General features: G+C 36.4%; 1 protein-coding gene across 1 annotated transcript in view; it reads left to right on the forward strand.

The window, feature by feature from the left end:
* The window catches only part of COL21A1 (collagen type XXI alpha 1 chain), a 135,659-nt gene that overhangs the window by 27,119 nt on the left and 84,601 nt on the right, over positions 1-23,939 (forward strand). The window contains exons 4-10 of the mRNA XM_058554129.1: positions 9,965-10,133; positions 10,224-10,440; positions 11,378-11,551; positions 12,641-12,718; positions 14,449-14,487; positions 14,773-14,856; positions 22,013-22,075. Of these exons, the coding sequence (XP_058410112.1) occupies positions 9,965-10,133; positions 10,224-10,440; positions 11,378-11,551; positions 12,641-12,718; positions 14,449-14,487; positions 14,773-14,856; positions 22,013-22,075 (824 nt within the window). The remainder of the gene's footprint in view (positions 1-9,964; positions 10,134-10,223; positions 10,441-11,377; positions 11,552-12,640; positions 12,719-14,448; positions 14,488-14,772; positions 14,857-22,012; positions 22,076-23,939) is intronic.

Below are 23,939 nucleotides of genomic sequence, written 5' to 3' on the forward strand. Positions count from 1 at the left end.
TTTTTTGACCTAACATGTGCTCTATCCTGGAGAATGTTTTGTTTGCACTTGAGAAGAATGTGTTTTCTGCTGCCATGTGGTGAAATGTTCTGTGTATGTCCGTTAGATCCATTTGGTCTATAGTGTTGTTCAACTCCTCTGTTTCCTTTTTGATCTTCCATCTGAGTGTTCTACCCATTACTGAAAATGGAGTATTAAAATCCCTTACTATTATTGTGTTGCTCTCTATTTCTTCCAGTTCTGTCAGTGTTTGCTTCGCATATTTGCGTGCTATGATGTTGGGTGCGTATATATTTATAATTATTATGTCTTGCTGGTGAATTGACCCTTTTATCATTATATAATGTCCTTTTTTGTTTGTTTGTTTCTTCCTTTTTTTTTTTGTGAGGAAGATTAGCCCTGAGCTAATGCCTGTTGACAATCCTCCTTTTTTGCTGAGGAAGACTGGCCCTGGGCTAACATCCATCCCCATCGTCCTCTATTTTATGTGGGACACCTGCCACAGCATGGCTTGATAAGCAGTGCTTAAGTCCATGCCCAGGATCTGAACCTGCAAACCCCAGGCCACCAGAAGTGGAGCACATGAACTTAATCACTATGCCACTGGGCCAGCCCCCCTTCTTTGTTTCTTTTGACAGTTTTTGACTTAAAGTCTATTTTGTCTGGTATAAGTATTGCCACCTTTGCTATCTTTTGCTTACCATTTGCATGGAGTATCTTTTTCCATCCCTTTAATTTTAGCCTGTGTGTGTCCTTAATTCTAAAGTACATCTCTTGTAGATATTATATAGTTGGATCTTGTTTTTTATTCATTTAGCCACTCTATTTTTTTTTATTGGTGAGTTTAATCCTTTTATTTAAAAAATAAAATCCATTTATATTTGAAGTAATTGCTGATAGGGAAGGATTTAATATTGCCGTTTTATTAATTATTTTCTCTCTGTCTTATAGCTTTGTTTATCCTTCTTTTCTCTCTTGCTGTCTTCTTTTGTGTTTCATTGAGTTTTTAGTGACGTCTTTGATTCCTTTCTCATTTTCTTTTGTGTATCTTCTATAAGTATTTTCTCTGTTATTACCATGGGGTTACATAAAACATCATATAGTTATAACAATCTGTTTTAAGCTGATAACAACTTAACTTCAATCACATACAAATACTTTACATTTTTGCTTCCCCCTGCCCCCCTTTTACTTTGTTATTGATGTCACAAATTACATCATTTTATCTTGTGTATCCATCGACATACTTTTACAGTTATAGTTATTGTTTATACTTTTGTCTTTTAACTTCTATTTCAGAAGTAAATATGATTTATATATCACTGTTACAGTATTACAGTATTCTGAATTTGTCTATATATTTACTTTTACTAGAAGTTTTATACTTTCCAATGCTTTTGTGTTGCTGTTGAATGTCCTTTCATTTCAACTCGAAGGACTTCCTGAGTGTTTCTTGTAAGGCAGGCCTAGTGGTGATGAACTCCTTCAGCTTTTTTAAATCTGAGAGGTGTTTATTTCGCCTTCATTTTTGAAGAACAATTTTGCCAGATATAGTGTTTTTGGTTGGCAGTTTTTTTCCCCAGCACTTTGAATATATCATCGCATTCCCTTGTGGCCTGTGAGGTTTCTACTGAGAAATCTGCTGATAGTCTTATGGGGTACCTTTGTATATAATGAGTTGCTTTTCTCTTGGTGCTTTCAAAATTCTCTCTTTGTCTTTGGTTTTTGACAATTTGATTGTAATGTGTCTTGATGTGGATTTCTTGGAGTACTTGAGTATGTATCTCCATTTCCTTTCCTAGATTTGAGAAGTTTTGGGCTATTATTTCTTTAAATAAATCCTGCCTCTTTTCCTCTCCTTCTTCTGCAACTCCCATATGTGTACATTGGTCTACTAGATGATGTCCCATAAGTCATTTAGGCTTTCTTCAATCTTTCTCATTCTTTTAAATTTTTGTACTTCTGCCTGGATAATTTCAAATGACCTATCTTCAAGTCTGCTTATTCTTTCTTTTGCTTGAGCAAGTCTGATTTTGAACCCCTCTAGTCAATTTTTCAGTAGTTCTTCAGATCCAAAATTTTGATTTCATTCTTCTTTATATTTTCTCTCTTTTTGTTGATATTCTCATTTTGGTCATGCATCATTTTCTTGAGCTTGTAGAACATCTTTATGATGGTTATTTTGAATTCTTTGTCAGATGATATATCTCCTTTTCTTTAGGATCAGTATCTGGAGAGTCATTTTGTTCCTTTGATTGGGCCATGTTTCCCTATTTGTGTATCTCGTAGCTTTGTTTCGGGATCCACACATTTGAAAAAACAGTTACTTCTCCCAGTCTTTACCATCTGGCTTTGTACAGGGAAAATCCCTCACCAATCAGTCTTTCTTGAGATTATGGGGGCCTCTGAGACCTTTTTGGGGAGGATGTAACTCTTTGGGCCTGTTATAGCAATTTCTTACTTAGAGAGGCTTGGTGGTTTCTTTTTCAGGATCTCATAATCTCACTCCCTTTGGTGTCTGTCTGCAGCCCTTCACATTCTCTAGTTCTGTAACCACAAGCTTCCCCACTCTCCCTTGTTCTCAGTGGTGACCAGGCTTCCAAAATATGCTGGTTCCCTGTCAGCATCCTTAGTCAGACAAGACCAATATCATTCCCTCAGGCAGCCCTTTGAAAGGCTGAAATGCTGGATACATGCTCCACTCTTTTCTCTTCCTCCTGAAGGAGAAGCCTCAAGTTGTGTGTCTTCTTCTGATCATGCTGAGCCATACCAGCCACAACAAGCTACTCTCCACTCTTATTTGTTCTCAGAAGTCTCCAGGCATCCAAATGATTCCAGTTCCTTCAGTGCTTCAAATGAGGCAAGACAGAAACCAGTCTCTTGGGCAGCCCTCTGAAAAGCCGGAGCAGTGGATGCATGTTCCACTCTTCTCTTTGTGAGAAGACATCACAAGCTAGGGCATTCTCTCCTGAAGCTTATTTGTCTAGGCTTGGGGGAGAGATTGATGTGGGTAAAGTAAAATTACTCTTATTACCTGTTTCAATGAGGCTGTTCTTGGCTTTGTGCTGACATGGGGTACTTCAGCATCCTAACTGGAATCTAGAATTCTTATAAAGGTATGACGGTCCATATATCATTGTTAAATCAGTATTTCAGTAGCGGAATGTGGGCTGGGACTTCATCTTCCACCATCTTGCTGACATCACTCTTGCGTGCCTTTTTTGAGTCAACAAGGCATGGGCTTGGTGCAAGAGAATTAGGAGGGAGAAAGAAAGTAATTTCTGCTTGTGTCCTGGAAGATACCTTCCTTACGTGTTTTCAAGGGCTTCCAACAGCCTGTGGCTTGAATTACTGGATTTCAGGACTCATATTTTAATTCAGGTGTGTTCAACTTGCCTGCACACATGTATGGGTAGTTAAAGAACAGGATCTAGAAAACTGCCTGTGTGTTCTTACTGTTCCATTTTCCACCATCTTGACTTTTGGTTGAAGCAGGAAATTTATCTATTTCTTAAAAGAGTATATGCTGTTGACTTGCTCAAGAGGGGCTAAAAGCCAGAGACCAGAAGGCAATTAGTTGTGCAAGCTTAGCCTTATCTTCTTTGAGAGAGGGAGAGAGAAAGACTGCCTGTCTGAGTGGAACTTTGGTGTCTTTCATCCTGAAAAAGTTTGGAGCTTTTTTCCTTCCAGTTCTTTCCACTATGGTGCACTTTAACTTGGAATGATGTTCAGGACTTCTCCTGAATTTCTTTTCCTCCCATTAAAATTACTCATACTTTGTACTACTCTTTGCTTAGAGATTGCTAGATAATATGACTATCTAATTCAAGCCTTATAATGCTTTGTAATAATGGCCTGGCATATTACCCTACCCTACTCAGTTCAACTTGCATTTCAGTAGGAATGGGTAAGGGTAAAGGTTAAGGGTAAACATATCAGGAGCCATGGCCAGGACAACCAAGATGTTTTTGGAGGTGGTGAGTATTTTAGCTTCCATGATTTCATAACATATATGTAATTAATTTATCTCCTCTCACAGGAAACCGATTCCCTTCCATTCTGCCTCTTCACTCTTGGTATACATATGCATATGTTCTCGACCACTGTGGTGGGGTGGGGGGAAATGAGAGGTGGGAAGTGGGGTGAAGTTTGGCAGATGGGATAGGATTGGTATGATATTTCATAAAACCTCATCAAATATTCAGGGGAATTGCTCTGTATTCTACCTGCAGATTAAAAGAATTTGAATCTAATCTGAATTGAAGGCAATTTACATTGTTAGGGGTTTGTAGTATATCCAAAAATATGAATTTTCCATTCATTTAATTAGAGAGGCTAGAACTATGTTTCAAATAAAGAAACATGATATATTTGTATTTTATATGAAAATCAATGTTTAGGTATTCATTGGAAAAAGTAGAATGACTATGGCATGATTCAGCAAATACACAAATTATAGTGTATAGACCTTGCTGTCAGTGTTTATGATTGGATCTAGATGAAGCTGTATAAGTTAATTATTTCTAGGAAAGGAATATACAAGAAAACATTCAGAATAATTTTCATTTGGAATGTTTAAAGATTGTATGACTAGCCCATTCTCCCCTCCTTTGTCTCTCTCTGAAATATTATGTATAATATCTATCATCTAATTACATATTTTATTCTGACAATACCTCTGTCCTTTTGAAGTGGCAAGGGGCGTGATAGTAGGAATGACAATTGGTACAACCACTTTGGAAATGTTTTTGGCACTATCTACTGGGACAAAGCATACAGCTACCCTGTGAAATAGCAATTCTACTCCTAGATATTGGACTATGAGAAATAAGTTGATATATTCAGCAAAACACATATTCCAGAATGTCCATAGCAGTTTTATTAAATATAGCCCAAAAATGGAAACAACTCAAATGATTGCCCACAGGAAAATGGATCAATTCATCATAGTGTAATTCGTGCAATGGAATACTACATGGCAAAAAAAGAGAACAAATCACTGTTATGTGCCACAACATGGATAATTCCACAGACGTTGTGTTTAGCAAGAAAAGTCAAATAAGAAAAAAGACACTGTATGGTTCATTTATATTAAGTTCAAGAACAGACAAAACTAAATTAATCAATGGTGATAGAAATCATAACAGTGGTGGCCTCTGGTGGTGGTGGTGATTGTGAAAGAGCATGAAGTGGCTTTCTAAGGTGTTAGACACGTTCTTTGTCTTGTCTGGGTGCTAGTTAAATGAGTGTATACATATGTGCCAATTGAGCTGTATACTTAAGACTAGGACATTTTATTGAATATGGGAGGTAGCTTAATAAAAAAGTTTTAAAAATTCAGTAAGCACAATATCTGTTAAAGTAAAGCACTATCTCCTAATGTTTTTTTCTATCAACCTGAGGCCATAAGATTATATGGTGGTCCCACCCAATCTCTGGAGTCAGGACCAGATTTGGGTTTGATTCCTGACTTTTCAACATCACTTCCTTGAAGTGTGATCTTGGGCTAAGTGACTGACTCCAACCTTGGTGATATAAACTATATTTTATGAATGTTAATATCAGGGTGCTAAAGAAGCATAGGGACATGTTAAGATGCCTAGATGTCTGGGTAAAAAAAAACAACCATAGAGTTTGTATGTTAAATGATACATCACTGTAATATCTGACCAGAGTTCTTCCTATTCAAATGAAAAATGAAAAAAAAAAAACAAACAAGAATGAGGTAAAGGAATTGGACATATACTATTGTCTGTATACGTGTAAAGGCAAAACACATTACCTTTCCTCCATCTATAGTATTCAAACACCAGAAAGAATAACAAAAATGTTTTATCACATAATCAATGCTTTTAAAATGAAAAATGGCAAAACCAGTTATTTTTATAATTTTGTAAGCCTTTAAAATTGCGTTCTCCTTAACTATTTTCTAAGCCAAATGGAGTTCCATTTCTTATATTTCTTATTGTCAAAAAATAATGTATTCTATGATCAGTGAGGCTCTTACTGGTGCAAAAGATTTGGACTTTTCTGGTTTGTGCACAACTTGTACTAAGGGCTAGTTGGAGTCTTGTTTCCCATTACCTTATCACTGAATGGAATGTTACAGAAATCTATGCTTACTATGTCGTGTTCTCTGTCAGCATGCATCTGGCAGACACCTTCTTCAGATGAAGGACTGTTGACTCTAAATCAACCTAGATTTCAAGACAGTGGGATTACTTGCTGGTAAATGAGGATGAGGTCATTCAGTCTGTAATGAGAAAAGAAATTGTGTGAGGTTGGGGCTGCTTTCTTTGTTATTTACTTAATCTTTGGTAAGAGGATTTCTACTTGGGTAATTTATTTTGGTTTTGCTACTGTTGTTTTATTGTATTTCCAGTATGTTGTGATGGAGTCTTAGTTATCACAATCTTAGTACTAAATTGAAACAGTGGTGACTGTGCCTCTTTTTTGATGAACTTGTGCATGATGTTAAACTACATGATGATATAAGGGACCTTCAGGAAGGCAAATGTATTAAATTGCCACTGAACACCATTGAGGGGTTTGTATCAATGACACATAGACTCCTGTTTGCCTTACCATTAAAACCAAGTTCAATCCAGGAGAGTATGAAGAAGTCAACTTGCACAGATCTGAGCTGTACCAGAGGCACCATAGACAACTCTGTTTTATTGGACCATCAGGTCTGGATTAGTGAAATTACTTTTGGTCTCTGGCCACAATCTCCTTGATAGAATTCCCCAGTTCTCAATAAAATATGTGACTTCTGGAGAGGAGTGACATACAAACTATCTGGCAATGTGGAATTGGATTGAATAGGCACTTATAAACTAGGCTAGATATGTTCTGGAATAATGCGTTCATCAGTGCCCCTTGATATTAACTTATAACTAGAAAGGTGTAGCTGGACACATTTCATTGCCCTGGCTAGACTCAAGATATATACGGACTTTGTGTCCCCATCCATGGCAAGTTTTTCAATAAAGCACATTTTTTTGATCCTGATAAGACTGAATTACTTTTATTAGGAAGCCCAGAGATTTAACAGAAAATCAAATACTACTGGACCCCAGTGTTTAAAATAAATGGAATAATCTTGACTCATCCCAGAAAGCATTCGTATTCCAAGTACTCTCTGAACATATTGGAATAAAATGAAATTATAACTGTAGTCCGAGTAGGAAACCATTTGTGAACTTAAGTCTTCTGTGTTTTTCCCTTGCTCCTGAATACACTCCTTGAAACTAACTTGGTTTATCTAGATTGTTCTACTTACCTGTTGTAGGTGTTATAGCAAGCTCCCAATTCAGTCTCTCTTAGCATATGATTTTCCTGGTACTTAAAATGGTAACTTCCAAGTTCCAGTTTTTATTTCTGGTTTCCATTCTCCTCTCTGGATGTGGTTGTATGCTTATACATATATTTCTTTTTCTACACAATGAGGAAGTTAATTATTTACCTCTGTTTTCCCTGAAGTTTTTGCAAAAATTGTTTGTTGGTAATCAAAGTAGCATTTTATATAAGGAAACTCTTTTACCTGTTTCTTATGGCTAGGTATAGGCAAACAAACAGTGTTTCAGCAGTGTAACTACATTTTTCTTTTCAGTTCCCACGTGTAAGTATATCTTATTGTTCTCCATGTAGGTGAGCAAATTGGGAAGAAAAATCATTCCTTCAAGAAAATATAATTATTTAAATACATCATCTCTAATGATATGTGCTAGGGAGTAATGAAAATATGGCTATATTGTGACTATTAATTGGCATTCCTGACTTCACAAACTGTGCCACCCTGTTTCCTATGAAATTTGGGGGATTAGAATAAATGTGAAGGATTTTTTTATAGAAAAAAGATGAACACAATCCTTGCTTTATCCCCTGCACTTGCATGCCATTTTGGAGTTACTAAGCACTTCACATACATCATCCGTTCTGATCTGCAGACAAGCCCTGTGAAGGAGATCATTATTTTCACTTCAGAGATGAGAATCCAGAGGTTCAGAAGAGGTTAAGAGAGAGGCTTGAGTCTAAACCTAAGGTTCTTGTCTTAAGTCTGAGATCTTTGTCTAACATCTTATGACTTTTCTTTTGTAAAACAAATCAAAGGAGCAATTCAAATCTGAATATCCTTATGATGTAATATTTAACACGTTTTCTTTTCATCTGAACTTCTTTCTTTTGTGGTTTTAAATCAAATACATTTGAACTGAGGCTTCATAGATGGCTGTATACCACACGCCTTGCCATAAAAAAAAAAAAGAAATCTACATCATAAGACCAGAAAGATTTAATTTTATTCATTGACTTATGATTTACATTGTGTAATATCGTGTTACTGGGAACAGTTATTCCTGCTCCTCATGTTTTCATGTGGAGGGACTTCAGCTAGACTAACTATTCTGATCTCTCGCTCCACCTTCTCTCGTTCCTTACCGCTGAATGAAAAAATAGGTTTTCAGATTAGTAAGTTTGATAAAAGTAGCTGATCATGGTTGGCAAAGTGCTTTTGGCTTTTTTCTCTTTGGATCAGCAGGTCTGTGGAGCTGGTGTGTTCTGGTTTCCTCTTTAGACCATGCATGAGCTTAGTGGTCACCTGCTCCAGGTGGGAAATAAAACAGCCCTGTATTGTGTGGGTGTGGTTATTTATGGGGTGCAGTCTCATGAAACTCACTGGACCATGCATCTAACCAACATCTTCTGTTTGCCTGATTCCTATATCTCGCCATCAGTTAGCTCCAGGCTTACCAGAGGAAAAAGGATGTAATTGATTGGGTCCCTTCAAAACTCAACATCTTAAGACCTGAAGAGAAAAATTCCCCTCCCTTCCCAGGAATACATCTAATTTTATTTATATCAAACCTTTATTTTATATTTGCAATATTCTATGGTATAAGTTATGACTGTTCATGTTGGACTAATAAAATCCATCTCATTACTTTTTATTGTACTACAAATATGATACCTTTCCCTTTCCTTAATGTTATGTAAGAAAGTGATTATCTTAAAGTGTGTTTAGTGGAGTTTGTTCTTGATTTATTCTGTTAGCTGCCTTGTTAAATATAAGCAATCATGCACAATGTGTATATTTTATTAAGGCCTTGGAAGAATCTGAAAATATTGTAACATTTCTACAGTATAACAGCTTAATAACACTTCAACCATATAAAAATTCCCACATAATTTGAGACACTAGTTTCCCAGAGAAGTGAAGTGAAAAGCATATCATATTTTTATAATTTGGGTAGATGGCTGATAATGCAAACCTTAATGATTCTTCTTACGGAGAATATGATAAATATATAATATAATTAATCATAGGTGAGAAAATAGGTCCATTTGAAGAACTTTCATGAACAGAAAAGGCTCATGGTTAAGTTTTTTCCAGAGTGCTAAAACCAATGTTATTTGAACTGTAGAATTATAAACTGCTAGAAACTGGAAAGAATATAAAGAACAACACTTAATTTTTATCCCTAAAATGCTAGGAATGCAAGAAAGGAATCTTAGAGTTCATCTTCTAGATCCAAGAAATTTAAGAGAGTTACCCAAGGTCACATGAGTAACTAATAGCAAATCCTGGATGAGAGTCATGAATCCTGTCCCAGTGCTTTACTATCCCCCAGGTCCCGGTTGCCTCCTATTCAAAATAGTGAATTATAAACTTCAGCATAGTGTTGCTCTTGAAACAATCCATTAAGAAATATTCCTCCTACATTTCTGTTTTACTTTCATCCCCTTTTAGGGGGGAAAAAAAGACGATTGAGACTTCACTCTCAAATGCCAAAAACACTCCCACATGTTTTGTCAGAAAATGCATTTACATAGATTTATATACATTTATGTGCATATATAGATGTTATTATTCTTATATTGTCTAATATTTCTCCCTTGATTTTCTTTTCTTCTTGGAGTAATCCATGGTTAATCGACTTTTACTACCTCTGCTTTTGATTTATAGAATCTGTCTGTCCAACACGAATTCCAGTGGCAGCTCGCGATGAGAAGGGGTTTGATATTCTTTTAGGCTTGGGTGTAAAGAAAAAGGTTAAGAAAAGAATCCAGCTTTTACCAACAAAGATAAAAGGATATGAAGTAACATCAAAAGTTGATTTATCAGAATTCACAAGGTAAATGTTATGTGTTATACAACTTTTTTTTTGTATGTCTGTAGACTTGTTGAGAATTCTTTAAGCTTACGCGTGTTCTTCTCTTTCTAGCAATGTGTTCCCAGAAGGTCTTCCACCATCATATGTATTTGTCTCCACTCAGAGATTTAAGGTCAAGAAAATGTGGGATTTATGGAGAATTTTAACCATTGATGGAAGGCCACAAATAGCAGTTACCTTAAATGGTGTAGATAAAACGTTATTGTTTATGACGACCAGCATAATTAATGGCTCACAAGTGGTCACCTTTGCTGACCCTCGAGTTAAGGTAAAGACTCCTGGGTATGACTATGGTATTTGTGGGGAATCACCATCAAGTTTGTGTGTGTTGGGAGAAGAGAGCCACGATTTTAACGTGACTGAAAAGATATTGACTTTATATTTTAATGTTGCTTTACTGAATAAAAGCAATAAAGGAAGGAAAATTGTTTCTTAATTCTTATGGGATTAATGGGTGAGGGGAATTTACATTTTTTGAGTGCCTGCTACTAGGTGTGAGGTACATTTAGTTATAATAACCACCCAAGGAAAAAGCCATTGTTCCCATTTTACAGAGAAAGAAACCAAGGTTCAAGGATATTAAGTTCCCCCTCAAAGTAACACAGCTAGCAAGCCATGACATCAGGAGTTGAATTTAGGTCTGGTCAATTTCAGAGTCCATGTTAGTCTATTTTACATTGTCCTACAGGATATTGAAATAAAGACTTATTTGTTAGAACGTTAGATGCAGGCAGATAATGGATGCAGAATTCACATTAATTAGGAGGACATTTTATTTCCTATAGAGGAATATATATGTAATAAAACCGATAAACTAAAAATAAAAGTGTACTTTCCAAGTCATGTGTTCAGAATACAGATGCAGTGATGAAAGCAATTAAGTTTTGATCATTATTGTAATTGTGATAGTCTAACAGTATATTATATAATTAAGGAAATGTACAAGATCGTACATGAAATTATGCATTTACACACTTTCTTCACTTGGTAAGCAGATTAAATTTTTAAAAAATTTGTTGTCTGCCATTTTGACCAAAGGCAATGAGGTAGGTTCTATAAGAAATGACCAATGAATATGAATTAGTATATAATACAACCAGTGTGTGTGGTGTGGATTTATGGTTGGCAGCAAAGGAATGGGAACAAAGAAAATACAAGATTGTTAGGAATTTTATATATGAATCTTCTATACTTTCTTCCTGTAGATATTATTTGATGAAGGCTGGCATCAAATTCGTCTCTTAGTAACAGAACAAGATGTAACTCTGTATATCGATGATCAACAAATTGAAAACAAGCCCTTACATCCAGTTTTAGGGATCTTCATCAGCGGGCAAACCCAAATTGGAAAATACTCTGGGAAAGAAGAAACTGTTCAGGTGGATAAATAATGATTTGCTTTTTGCCTTATATAAAATGGAGCTTTTGCTGGCCTTCATTATAGTATTTACCACGTTTAACTGTGTTTCACTTAATTGTGAATTCCTTTAAGAAACGTAATCAAAATATGGGCGGTTCGTTAGTGTGATTGTGCGTATGTATAAACATGCAAAATTAGACTTAATCTATTTTATAAAAATACTTAGAAAAATGTTCCACTGGGTTCAGGGTTGAATTCTACATTCCTGTGAAACATTAATTTCATATTTCTCAGGAGAGGCATAGATTAAATAATGAATTTGGAAAAGGGAATAGGATTAGAGCTATAAGTGGGGTTATAAAAATTTCTTTGCGGCTATGAGGATAAAATTAGATGAATGCACGTTACGGTTCTTCATGCACAAAATTGTAGTTTTTTTGATATTTCTTTAAACTGGAGTATCTATGGGTGTGTTGAGAAGTGTCTATGTGAAAGATAGCCATTTCTTGAACAATCCTTTATTTGAAAGATATGTCTTTCCCACTCTGTTTCTATTAAGGGAAGACTCTGAAACATTCGAGTGTGTGATTACACACATGGTCTCTGATATTAATGTTACGTGTCAAATTGTAGTAAATATTTAAATGGTAACAGGTGCTGGGTCTGTTCATCACACAACACTCCATGCCAGCAACTAAATCTCTGAAACTAAAGACGGCTTCTTGAGCCCACCCTATGCAATCAGGAATGTTGTAGAGATTTAGAATAAACACAGAAATCCTGGGAAAGCTTTTTTTTGTGTCCTAGGGAATGCTCTCTAGACTAGCTCTTGCTGGAGGGATACTACAAACGCTCCACTGTGTTCCTGAAGGAAATCAGAGGTTTGTTTGTGATGCTAGAGAAGTTTTCCTGAGGAGTTATGTTGCATCACATCTTTATACCATAGGTTAGGTATTCAAAGTTTGCATTTTTATTGTGTTAGCTAAACGCCATGATCTAAACCTTACACGATTGCTAACTATAGTGGCTGCTTCTGTGTATCTGAGTGGCTTTCATAAAACAATTAGCTTGTGTCTCAACTGTAACTCCACTGGGTTTACGTTCCTAGTTTGATGTCCAAAAGTTGAGAATCTACTGTGACCCAGAACAGAACAACCGAGAGACGGCTTGTGAGATTCCCGGATTTGTAAGTAGAATAGATTATTTTCTCCCGAGCGTCGCTTCAGTACTTTCAAAGCAATAAATAAAAAGCAGATGATATATGAGCCTTAACTTTATATATGGAGTTAATTTGTTTTTTCAATTGCCAGTAGAAATAAAGTTACATTGATTGAAACATATTTTGATGTTCATGATTGAAATAAAATTATAATGTGTCACTATGCATGTGTGAATGAAAGACCACAAGGAAATATTTTTTCCACATCATCTCGGATTATGATTGTTCCATACTCAAGTGAAGGAGGACTGGATCTGCTCTAGAAAAACAGGATTCTTTGTCTGAAAATCCAGTGTATAAAATATATTTCTGTACTTGATTAAATGTGTGGACAGAATACCCCACACAGCACAATTCTGAAGAGTAATGGTTCATTTTCCTGTTCACCAGCATGTTTTCTCAAACTATGATGAACATATAGTTTTTTCTTGTTGTTGTTATGTAAGTAAGATTTTCTTATGTTTCTAGTATAGAAGCAACATTCCTATTTATTTATCTATTTTTATTAATGTGTTAAGAGGGAAAAGATTACAAGTTAAAATGTTACAGTGTGATTGTATACACGTGTGGGTGTACAATCAGTTCCTTTTCCCCTGGGCAAAAAATGGTATAGTTGCTAATGGCATATAGTTTGCTAATGCAAATAAGGTAGAATGTTGTAAAACTTTATGGCAATGTACATTTACCGGTGATATTTGAACCCTGCCTGGTTCTTTTAGTTTGTATAGTCATGCTATCTTCATCTCCTTTACTCCTATCAAACTGAATAGCTTATGAACCCACATGTTCTGAAAACTTTAGGACAATAGAGCAGCACATTTAAAAGATCTATAATAAAATCAAAGATGGAACCTCTTAGAAATAATTCATTCTGGGTTTTCTAGGTAGGTAATTGTTTAAACACTATAACGTTTATTTTAAATATTTATAACTTGGGGTATAAATCTCTCCTAAAAGTATTTAATTATTGCATTTTGAGAATCCATTGTACATACTTTCTTTATCGGTATCTCTGCATCAACATTCTACCGGTTACCATTACCCTCCCATATGACGAAAGCACAGAATTCCTTGGCAGATTTTGAACTCTTACAACCACTTTTTTGTGTCTTTATGCCTGTTTCCCCGCTCTCAGCTGTGACTGCCTGTGGCTTGTTTGCCTTTTGTACCTTCACTCCTGCCTTCTCATTTTCTGATCAAATTTGTTATTGTTTGGAAAGATTCTTAACCTATTTAAAATTGTGTTATTCAATAAGAAATAGATTTAGTGAGAAGCTCTCCTAAAGTCGTGCATAAAAGTTAACGCATGCCGTTTATGACTTGCTTAGCTGTGTTTTGGCTTTTCTCTCTGGTTCTTAAATGGTTTCCAGTAAATTCGAGAGAGCATATAAATCCCACTTAGAGGTATTTTTGTTCCTACATGGTAATTATATCAAGCAGCTTTGGCATTTTAATTTTCTCCTTCCACTCTTCATCGTTGTTAATTTCCTTCCTTTATCCTACTATAAATGTAGTAATAACATATATAAATAAGTCATTTTTTAGGATAGTTGCAAGCAAATGTTTTAGCTTTTGCTGGTTTTGGTACTTTATGTATCTCTAACCTGGACAATGAAATATCTGTAAATTTGGAAGATAATTTAGAAATTTAATTAAAAACATGTGTTAAAACACATTTGTTGTTGTTTTTCTTTCAGAATGGTGAGGTAGGCCTGGATACTATTATTCTCCTTAAGGTAATATTTGCATTGTAGGACTGTTTAGCTTCCTTCCATCAACTGTAAGTATATTAGACAAACAGAACCCATTTTTATGTCGTTTAGGTTAGTTTAGTATTCATAGCTTTTTGTGATTCAGAATTTCTTACTGGGTTAAGCTAAATAAAATTGGAAAGTAAATGTAAGATATCTTTGGCATTTCACACAAACATACAGACACATGCACATGCATATGTATATGTACATATACGTATCTATGCGTCTTTCCATGTTTGTTGTTGATTTCCATTTTTGTCTCTGTAGTGCCTCAATGGACCCAGCGATGTAGGTTCAACTCTAGCTCCCTGTATTTGCCCTCCAGGAAAACCAGGATTACAAGGCCCCAAAGTGAGTAATACCTAACATGCTATTTTTATTAAAACACGCAAACAAGAGCTGAGCAAACGCACAAAATTCCTAATCACCGTTGACCCTGTTGTGAAATTTCCACCTAATGCCTTAGAACAGTTTAAAACCTGAGTTTTAGTGATTTAAAAAAAAACGTATTCTAATCTGTACTTGCCTTTGAACCTAAAGGTGACACCCTAGCCTACAGTCAAGGGAAGGAACGTTGTTAGTTTGTTTGCTTGTTTATCTGTCTGTTTTCTCCCCAAACACTGCTGCTAGATCCCAAGAATGATATCTCCTTACAGCCGGGTAAAAAACGAAGAAAGGGCATTTGTTAAGATATATTCTAAATTTTTAAATGTCTAAATTTTTAATTTGGCAAAATGATTTTCAGATAGAAAAATGAAATAAAAAATTTAAAATTGATTTTAATGTTGTAGTTGATGTCTAATTCTAAAAATAGAGGCATGTATGTTTATTTCACTTAATCATGTAATAATTACTATTAGGGAGTATATTCTTTTGGTCATATTCATATATACATATGTTCCAGTTGCATATATTTATTTGTGGGTGTATATGTATATATATATTACTTGTGTGTGTGTATAAACATTTTCATATTTATTTGCATACATATCTTTATATGATGGGAGCCATGATGTGCATACTATTTTGTAAGTAGTTACTTTTTACGCAACGGAATATTCTGAATATGTTCCTATGCTATTAAATATGAATAACTTTTTAAGTAAGTTAATACTTATTGTGACATCACTTAGACACAGCTTAAGATACTGAGAAGTTAAGTGGTTTGTCTGCTATAGATAAATCTTGTTCATTTAATATTATTTTAAAACATCACCTAGATAAAAATAATGTCAAACTGAAAGCAAGTATGACTCCCTAGCTAAAAAGAATGTTTTGTGATTTATCATCTATTACTTGAGGTGACCATAATAGTTTTTGTTAATATGAATTGTAATGTTTGTTTAGATGGAATTTTCTCAGTGTTCCAATCACCATGACTGAAAAATTTTAGCTTTTGGACGCTGATCTAAGATAATTTAATTCTTCCTATCTTTTGTGCATGTTTCTTCCATCCATTTTCATGTGCTAGTTCATGACGTGCTTTAAACCTTGCTCTTAAAATCAAGAAAGAAACGAAACTTAAGGCATAAAAATATACGTTCAATATTTCATTCAAAGTAAATCTATTTGGCTTGGAATTTGACTTTAACACATTATAATCTATTTAGTGTTTAAACTATTTTAAATTGCATTTAGGAAAGTTAATCCAAGTGTTCTTTAGTTAAAGTAACTGCATATTGTTTATGATGCGGTGACATAAAGGAGAAAAATACATGTAAGCTGCTCCTAGGAGAATATGCCTTGTGAGACAACTTGGTGTGACCTACCAGAAGACTTCTTTTTAAAACATGTTTATGTAGTTTATTCAACTTGGAATATTATGTATAAAAATGATTTGATCGGGGCCGGCCCGGTGGCGCAAGCGGTTAAGTGCGCGCGCTCCGCTGCGGCGGCCCGGGCTTCGCTGGTTCGGATCCCGGGCGCGCACCGACGCACTGCTTGGTAAGCCATGCTGTGGCGGCGTCCCATATAAAGTGGAGGAAGATAGGCACAGATGTTAGCCCAGGGCCATCTTCCTCAGCAAAAAAAGAGGAGGATTGGCGGATGTTAGCTCAGGGCTGATCTCCTCACAAAAAAAAAAAAAAAAAAAAAAAATGATTTGATCTTCAAGAGATATAATGTGGAAATCAGAGTCCCATGATGTCTGACCTCTCAAAGCCCAGAGTGCTTCCCTGACCCTCAGTGAGGTTCAGGCCACCTCCAGAGTCTTTAACGGACTGTCCACTTTTGGGGAGATGCCACTGATATTTTCTGATTCTTCATTAGTGGTTCATTAGGCATCTTGTAGTGACAGCAATTTTTATTTGCATATGTTTCTACAGCAAATTTTTAGCACGCCCTTTGTCTTATATAGTAAAGCCTCTGATTTCCAATGTTTCCAAGTTTCATGTGTTCCTCATTTTCACTGTCTTGTCTTAGTCATAATCTAGCCCCATTGCCACCTACTACTTTAAGTGAAATTGAAGTTTTCCACCAATCTTCACGTTGGCATGACTCTTCTTGATCTGCTTTCCATTTTCTTCAGAAAATCTGGCAGAAGGACAGGAACACACACACACTCTTCCATCCTTTTAGGACTCTTTCCCCTGGAGGTGGTTCCTTACCCACATCAGGGACCTGTATGTGAAAAACAGAATCCCTAGCAACTCTCTGAGTTGTACTGCATTTGCAGAATTTCTGGCTTGGAAAATCGATAGAGTTTTAATTAGTTGAACAGAACCTGAACTAAAACAGATGAGGCGATTTTACTATAGATGCAACTGAGATTTGTTTGGCGTTTTTGTTAGATGCTCTGTGGAAAGTTTTTGCAGATATTCATCAGAGTTACCTGTGAGGAACAGATCTAGTCTTTCTATTAGCCAGAAATAGAGTTCTGGGAGCTGAGTATTGAGTCATGAGACTGAAACAGAGGAGAAATTCTTGTGTGGATAGGTGGGTAAGTGCTTATTCTAAGATAAAGTCATATGTTCAAAGTTCTCTAAATTTCTGAAAAATATGACAACCCCATTGCCAAACCAGATCAAAATAACTATGGTATCCCACACTTAGACTTATTATGGCATTATAACTCTTCAATAAGCGTAGAAAAATATATCTGTCACTGGACCGTGATCCCCTTGAAGAAGAGCTTGTTCATTTTGCATCCGTAATGCCAAAAGTAGGCAGTGATTAAATTAATGAAACTATTGGAATAATTTTTATATGCAAGCACTTCACAATGAAGGTTAATACAAATCAAATTCTCCTTTGGACCTCCAGTGTCTACCATAGTGCTTAATAGTAATAATTTTTTATTTAATGAATTATGAAATCATTGAAAAAATAAGATTCACCCCTCCTCTCAGTTAACCTATATGAAAGATCCAGGCAATCCCCAATTTACAAACAATTCCTTTTCAAAAGATCTATACATGCAAATGGCAGCTTCTCCCTCTACTTCAGTAGCTATCGGAAGATTTGTGGGGACAAGCTCCCCACATTTGATCTAAACTTAAATTATTAGGTGTTAGATCTATTAGTTCAGAAATGGAAAGAATTTCTTTTTTTTTTTTTGAACTTTGCTTTTCTTTTTTATTTTATTTTTTTCCCCCAAAGCCCCAGTAGATAGTTGTATGTCGTAGCTGCACATCCTTCTAGTCGCTGTACGTGGGCCGCCGCCTCAGCATGGCCAGAGAAGCGGTGCGTGGGTGCGCGCCCGGGATCCGAACCCCGGCCGCCGGCAGCGGAGCGCGTGCACTTAACCGCTAAGCCACAGGGCCGGCCCTGAAAGAAAGTATTTCTTTTCTTTTTTAGGAAGGAAGAATTTCTTAATAATTCCTTGTTCTGAAATACCACTCTCTCTACAGCTGTATTCCTGTTGATGCCCTTTGCTTCAACCTAATAATTCTACCTATTAGAGATTCATCTGGACGATCAAAGTATCCTCTGTCTAAAATACAAAAGCCTTTGGAAAATTTCAGGGGTCACTGGGTGTTCACATTTTTATGTTAATTTTCCCAGGCTAAGTGGATTCCTTCTAGCATAGGAGTGGGTGTTTGAGTTTTGAGGGAGGGAAGACGTTGATTTTGGAGAATGGAGTAGGTCTTAGGTCAGATACTCCTGTGTAGCTCAGAGGGTAGCATGAAGGCACAAGGGTTTTGAGAAGAGGGCTTGAAAACGTGGGATATGGGCCTAGGTGAAGAGTTCTGAAGAATTTGTTTTAGATGAGCAACTTAAAATATTAGCTTACTTTTGCAAGCATAACTGTCTCTTACTTTAATTATTCATATTTACACTACTGGAGAGGCCATATTCAGAGATGTTTTTGCTTAGTCCATGACATTTCCACTCTTGTCAACAACTCAAAAATCCTGTGGCACAAATTCAATTCAACATAAGTAAGTACTGCTTTTCAGCTGAATACATATTTTTTAAAATTCAAAATATGCAAACGTTTTAACTAAATTAGAAGAAAGTGGATTGGGAATATAATCACAATTGTACAATAATAAGCCATATGTTTAATTTAATGTATTTGGAAATTTTTTTCCATGTTAAATTTGCTAGCAATTTCCAGGTCTGGTTCTGATCAGCATATGCATTTTTATGTGGGCAGGAAGAGTAGTGTTGAGGAGCATGGACTCTGGAGCTGAATTGGCTGAGTTCGAACGCCATCTCCACTACTGCTGGGTGACCTTGGGCGAGTTACTAAACCTTCCTGGACCTCAGTTTTCCCATATATAAAATAAGAATAATAAAATGACTTGCTTCATTGGATTATTATGAAGATTAAGTAGTTTAATATGTGTAAATCTCTTAGAGCAGTGCTTAGCATATAGTAAACTGTTAAGATTGGGTGTCAGCTTTTATTGCAGTAATAAAATTGAATTTTTATTTTATTTTATTTTTGATTTATTTATTTTTTTGTGAGGAAGATCAGCCCTGAGCTAACATCTGTGCCAATCCTCCCCTTTTTGCTGAAGAACACTGGCCCTGGACTAGCACCTGTGCCCATCTTCCTCCACTTTATGGCACGCTGCCACAGCGTGGCCTGAAAAGCGGTGCGTCAGTGCACCTGGGATCTGAGCCCGGGCCACCAGCAGCGGAATGTGCACACTTAACCTCTACGCCATGGGGCTGGCCCAGAATTTTTATTTTAATTGGCCTTCTCTCCAAAATTAGTTAGGGTTTTACTTTATTCTTCCAGTTTTATGGAAATGACACCAAACCTACCTGAGTTTTTGCAAGTAAATCAGAAGGGCAATAGTCGAAATAACCAGTAAAATCTACGAGCAATAATAGAACCTGCAAAAGAGATTATTTTCCCTCTCTGGGCTATTGAGCAGTGTTATGGTCCTTATGAAGTCACATTGGATTTATCTTGTGGGTGATTCTTTTTCTCCTGGAAACTTAGTTTTGATTCATTTAAAGTGTTGTTGTTAAGTATGTTTTGTACTTTTGTGCAGCATGAAAACACAAATCCCGTTTCTTCTTATGCCAAAGCTTTATTTCAGCCTCATCACAGTAGTGGTTAATCTCTCTCAGATCCTTTTGATGTCCTAGATTTTGCTGATAAATAATATTCTGCAAGTAAAGGGGGCATAAATAGGAGATATAATTTTATTTGAAATAAATCAATCAGCAAGTAGTTATTGAATCTCTACTTGATACCCAGCATTGTCCAAAAAAAAAAAGAAAAAAAAAAAAGGGTAAAGAAAATATAGACCATGTTTTCAAGGAGTCTCAATTGAAATAATAAATGAAAACTAATCAAGGGAAAACTTTAAGAAAACTCTAGTTATGAATAAGTGATCAGTGGCATTTAGCATTTCAATAGAAAAAGACATCAGGATAAAATGAAGTAGTGAGGAAGGTACAGTGATAGAAAATTTTGTCATATTGACTCTTAAATGGAAACTAAGAAAATCTTCTTCCCAGGAGAAAAAAAGAATTTGTTGAAAGATAGCAAGTCCAATCTGAACACGGATAAAGAAGGAGGGCAGGTTGGCTAGAGATTAATGTAGATCCTCTCAAAATAAGAAGAGAAAAATTCTAACACTCTAGAGAACTAGAATGTTGCTCCCTAATGCCCAGCTAACACTGGAAGTCCTTGGATTAGAATTACAAATTATATCTCTTCAGCAAGACATTTCATGTTCCAGCATTGTTTTTCTTCCTGGATTTACAGCTATTCTTTCTCTATCTCTTTTAAAAATGACATTTGCCTTCTTCTCAGCTTTTCCTCATGCTAAGCCTCTTGGGCAGCTCCTAAGTGAAAAGCCCATCCCTTCTTCATTGGCTCCTTAACTGAGTTCACATAGTTCTTTCCATTTTTCCTGTTATGTTTCTGGAACAAATCTCCCTCGCCAGTAGCCTGCAGTATTCTTTCAGATCAGCAAATTTGGCTCTGTGAAAGTATCCTTAGCATTGGTGTTTAGTTAATGTATAATCCCTGAGGTCCTGTGTGAATGATTTCTTGACAAAAATAATGAAGAATTATGAGATGAAATCAGTTGCCTTTATGGAGGAGTTACTGATGCTGATGGCTGAGAATTCATGTTTTTCAGCAAGATGCCCCATATGGACCTCATGGACTCAATAATAGATGAATATAATATTATTTTTTGAAGTATTTCTCAGAATTAAATTACAAAGCACCCTCACTTCACAAAAATGTGGCTTTCATTGCTTTTTTCATGGGTGGTGACCATCTGAATGGTCACTACTGGCCATTGGGCAGCATGCTAGAGTTCCATAGACTGTGTCTGAGCTCATCGCCATGTTGTAGAGAATAACGTTGTTGGAAGATCTCTGGTTTGTGAGAACAAAGACATGACATTTCTTCACGTCTTAGGTATTACATGTACTCAAGGACTATCAGGTTCGGGCAGAGTTATTTGGCTTGGGCTTTGCTCTCATGAAAATATTCAAATTTTAGAGTTTTAACATGTTAAAATGAGATTATAAATACAGGCGAAGAGACAGATTGACTGGATTGAAAGAAATGGCTGTTGTGCAACTTTCGACTTGAGTCCCATATATAAGATCACATGGCCTGTGGACGGTGTTTTTAAATAAATAATTATGAATTGAATTATTATATCATAGGTCATTGATATCTGTAGTGTAACAATTAGAATAGAATTAAGTCTGTAGACTTATGAGTGAAATATTGCTATCACTGAATCCATATTTGCTATGACGGTTCACAGTTTGTTCAGAATTCTAAAAATAAGTCCTGCCGTGAATAATGACATTTTACATCAGTGAAAAGTACTTCACTTGTTGTACTTGGTGTGCTCACAGAAATCAATCATTGAAAGTTTTACAGAATAAAAAGCCTCTATTTGTTAAGATAGGCATTTAAAACGTGGCATCATTTTTCTAACCCTGTTTTGGGACTTCTGTTCTGTTTATTTTTTATACAAAAAGCTGCAAATGATGGAATTGGCTTTTAACCTGGATGGGCTCTGACTGTGCCAATATGGTTGGTTGTTTTGCACTGAGAAATTTTTTTCCTCTCTAGGGTGACCCCGGACAGCCTGGGAACCCTGGCTATCCTGGACAGCCTGGTCAAGATGGTAAGCCTGTGAGTACTGAAGCTTAGTCATCTCCAGTACTGGGATTCTAGTGTCAAAGTTAAAATTCCACTGGGCAAAGTTAGGCAAGGAAGACTTTATTCAAGACTATTGTAATAAGGGAGAGAGACTGAGCTCCACTCAGCTGAAACAAAGGGAGGGGGGGTTCTTGAGCACCGGGGTGAGCTAATGGAAAAGTACTAGAGGACTTTAAGGGGGAGGTTGATCAATAAGATGGAGCAAATTGAGTTATCCTGAGTTTGGCAGCTCTTTTCCTCTGTGATTAGGCCATCTGTGTTTGCTAATTGGCACATGTCAAAGTTAGGGTCCTACCCTCCCACAGAGACTGGGAGATCTGGGTCCTTATCTTCCTTGATGATTACATTTCAAAGGGATGGCTCTCAGGTCCTTGAGAAAGACATTCCTTGTTAGTTGTAAAACTAGCGAGAAGCTTTTAAAAAGATGTACGACTGAAAGGGGCAGAGAAAGAATTTACAATTACAAATTTTCTAAAGTAAATGCTCTAAGAGAAGGGAGCTGAGGGGTCTAGAGTCAGGAAGAAGCTTGTCTAAAGTTTAGTCAAGCTGAGGGGAACATGAAGGCTGGCATGGTCAATGGAATCAATGTTCTAGTCACTTTTTAGATTTCTTACTTCAAAATTGCATACATCTTTGCTACATTTAAAAAATTGTCCAGTGAGTTCTCAGTATCAGTGAATAGCTAGGTTCAGAAATCCTTCTATCTCTTCTCTTCACATCTATGGAAGATTTCAAGTTAAAAATCTTTTTAAAGGTGATCTCTTTTCCTAAGAATATATGCACTGGAGTATACTTATAATTTGACTAAAAAAATAATATCCTCTAAGGTTCAAGAGAACTTTAAGGATGTAAAGCAAATCCACTTTAAAGCATTTTAGGCAAATATTTACAGGTAAGTCTCCTGTCAGCATGTTTATAACAGTAAATAAATGTTAGGAATTAGCTTTTGAATGTTAAATAATTGTCACCAAAAAAAGCATCTCCTAAGAGACTTTCTTTATCATGAGACATTAACTCTTGCCATGAAGGATGGGAAGGTTTGTATTGTGAGTCAATAATGTTCAGAGAATGAATGAACCACAGCCTAATGTTAAACCATCAATATCCCAACAATCAGGACAGAAGAGGAGCTTGTTATGTCCCTGAGAGAGGTTTGCTGGAAAATTTAATTAAAAAAATATAGCCAACTTTTGAAGAAGTAGTGATATGCTGGGGCCTTTTCTACCAGTGTTGCATGGGAAAGGGGTTCACTCTACAGGTTAACCTCTCTGGAGAAAGATTGTCGAAGAAGGGTGTCTGAAGAGGTCACAAAATGGTGGCCAATGGGAGCTGCAGAGAGCTGAGGAGCTGCTGGGCAGCTGGGGCAGTGCTGCTCAGCTGACCCTCCAGGATTCATTCTGTGGAATGGCAATCCACTGGGGGATTTTGGGAAAGGAAGTGACTTGATCTGGCTTACTATTTAGAAAGGTGAATGTGAATCTTATCTAGAGAGTAGATTATATGTGGGCAAGAATGGAAGCAGGAGACCATTTTGGAGGTTAAGTTTTGAAGTGAGAAGTAAAAGTGGCTTGGACTAGGGCAGTGTAGTGGAAGGGAAGAGAAATGGTCAGATTCTGGATTATTTTTTAATGTAAAGCTGACCAGAATTGCTGTGAAATTAGATGTGAGGCATGAGAGAAAGAGTCAAGGAAGACTCAGAGGGTCTTAGCTTGAGCCAGTGGGTGAATTGTGATGTCTTTACTGAGCTGGGCAACACTGAGAGAGATGTATGCTTTGTAGGGGAAATTGAGGATGCCTTTTTGGACGTGCCGAAGGGTCTCCCAGGATCCTAGAGATA

This window comes from Diceros bicornis, chromosome 14, assembly GCF_020826845.1.
Source record: "Diceros bicornis minor isolate mBicDic1 chromosome 14, mDicBic1.mat.cur, whole genome shotgun sequence".
NCBI lineage: Eukaryota > Metazoa > Chordata > Mammalia > Perissodactyla > Rhinocerotidae > Diceros > Diceros bicornis.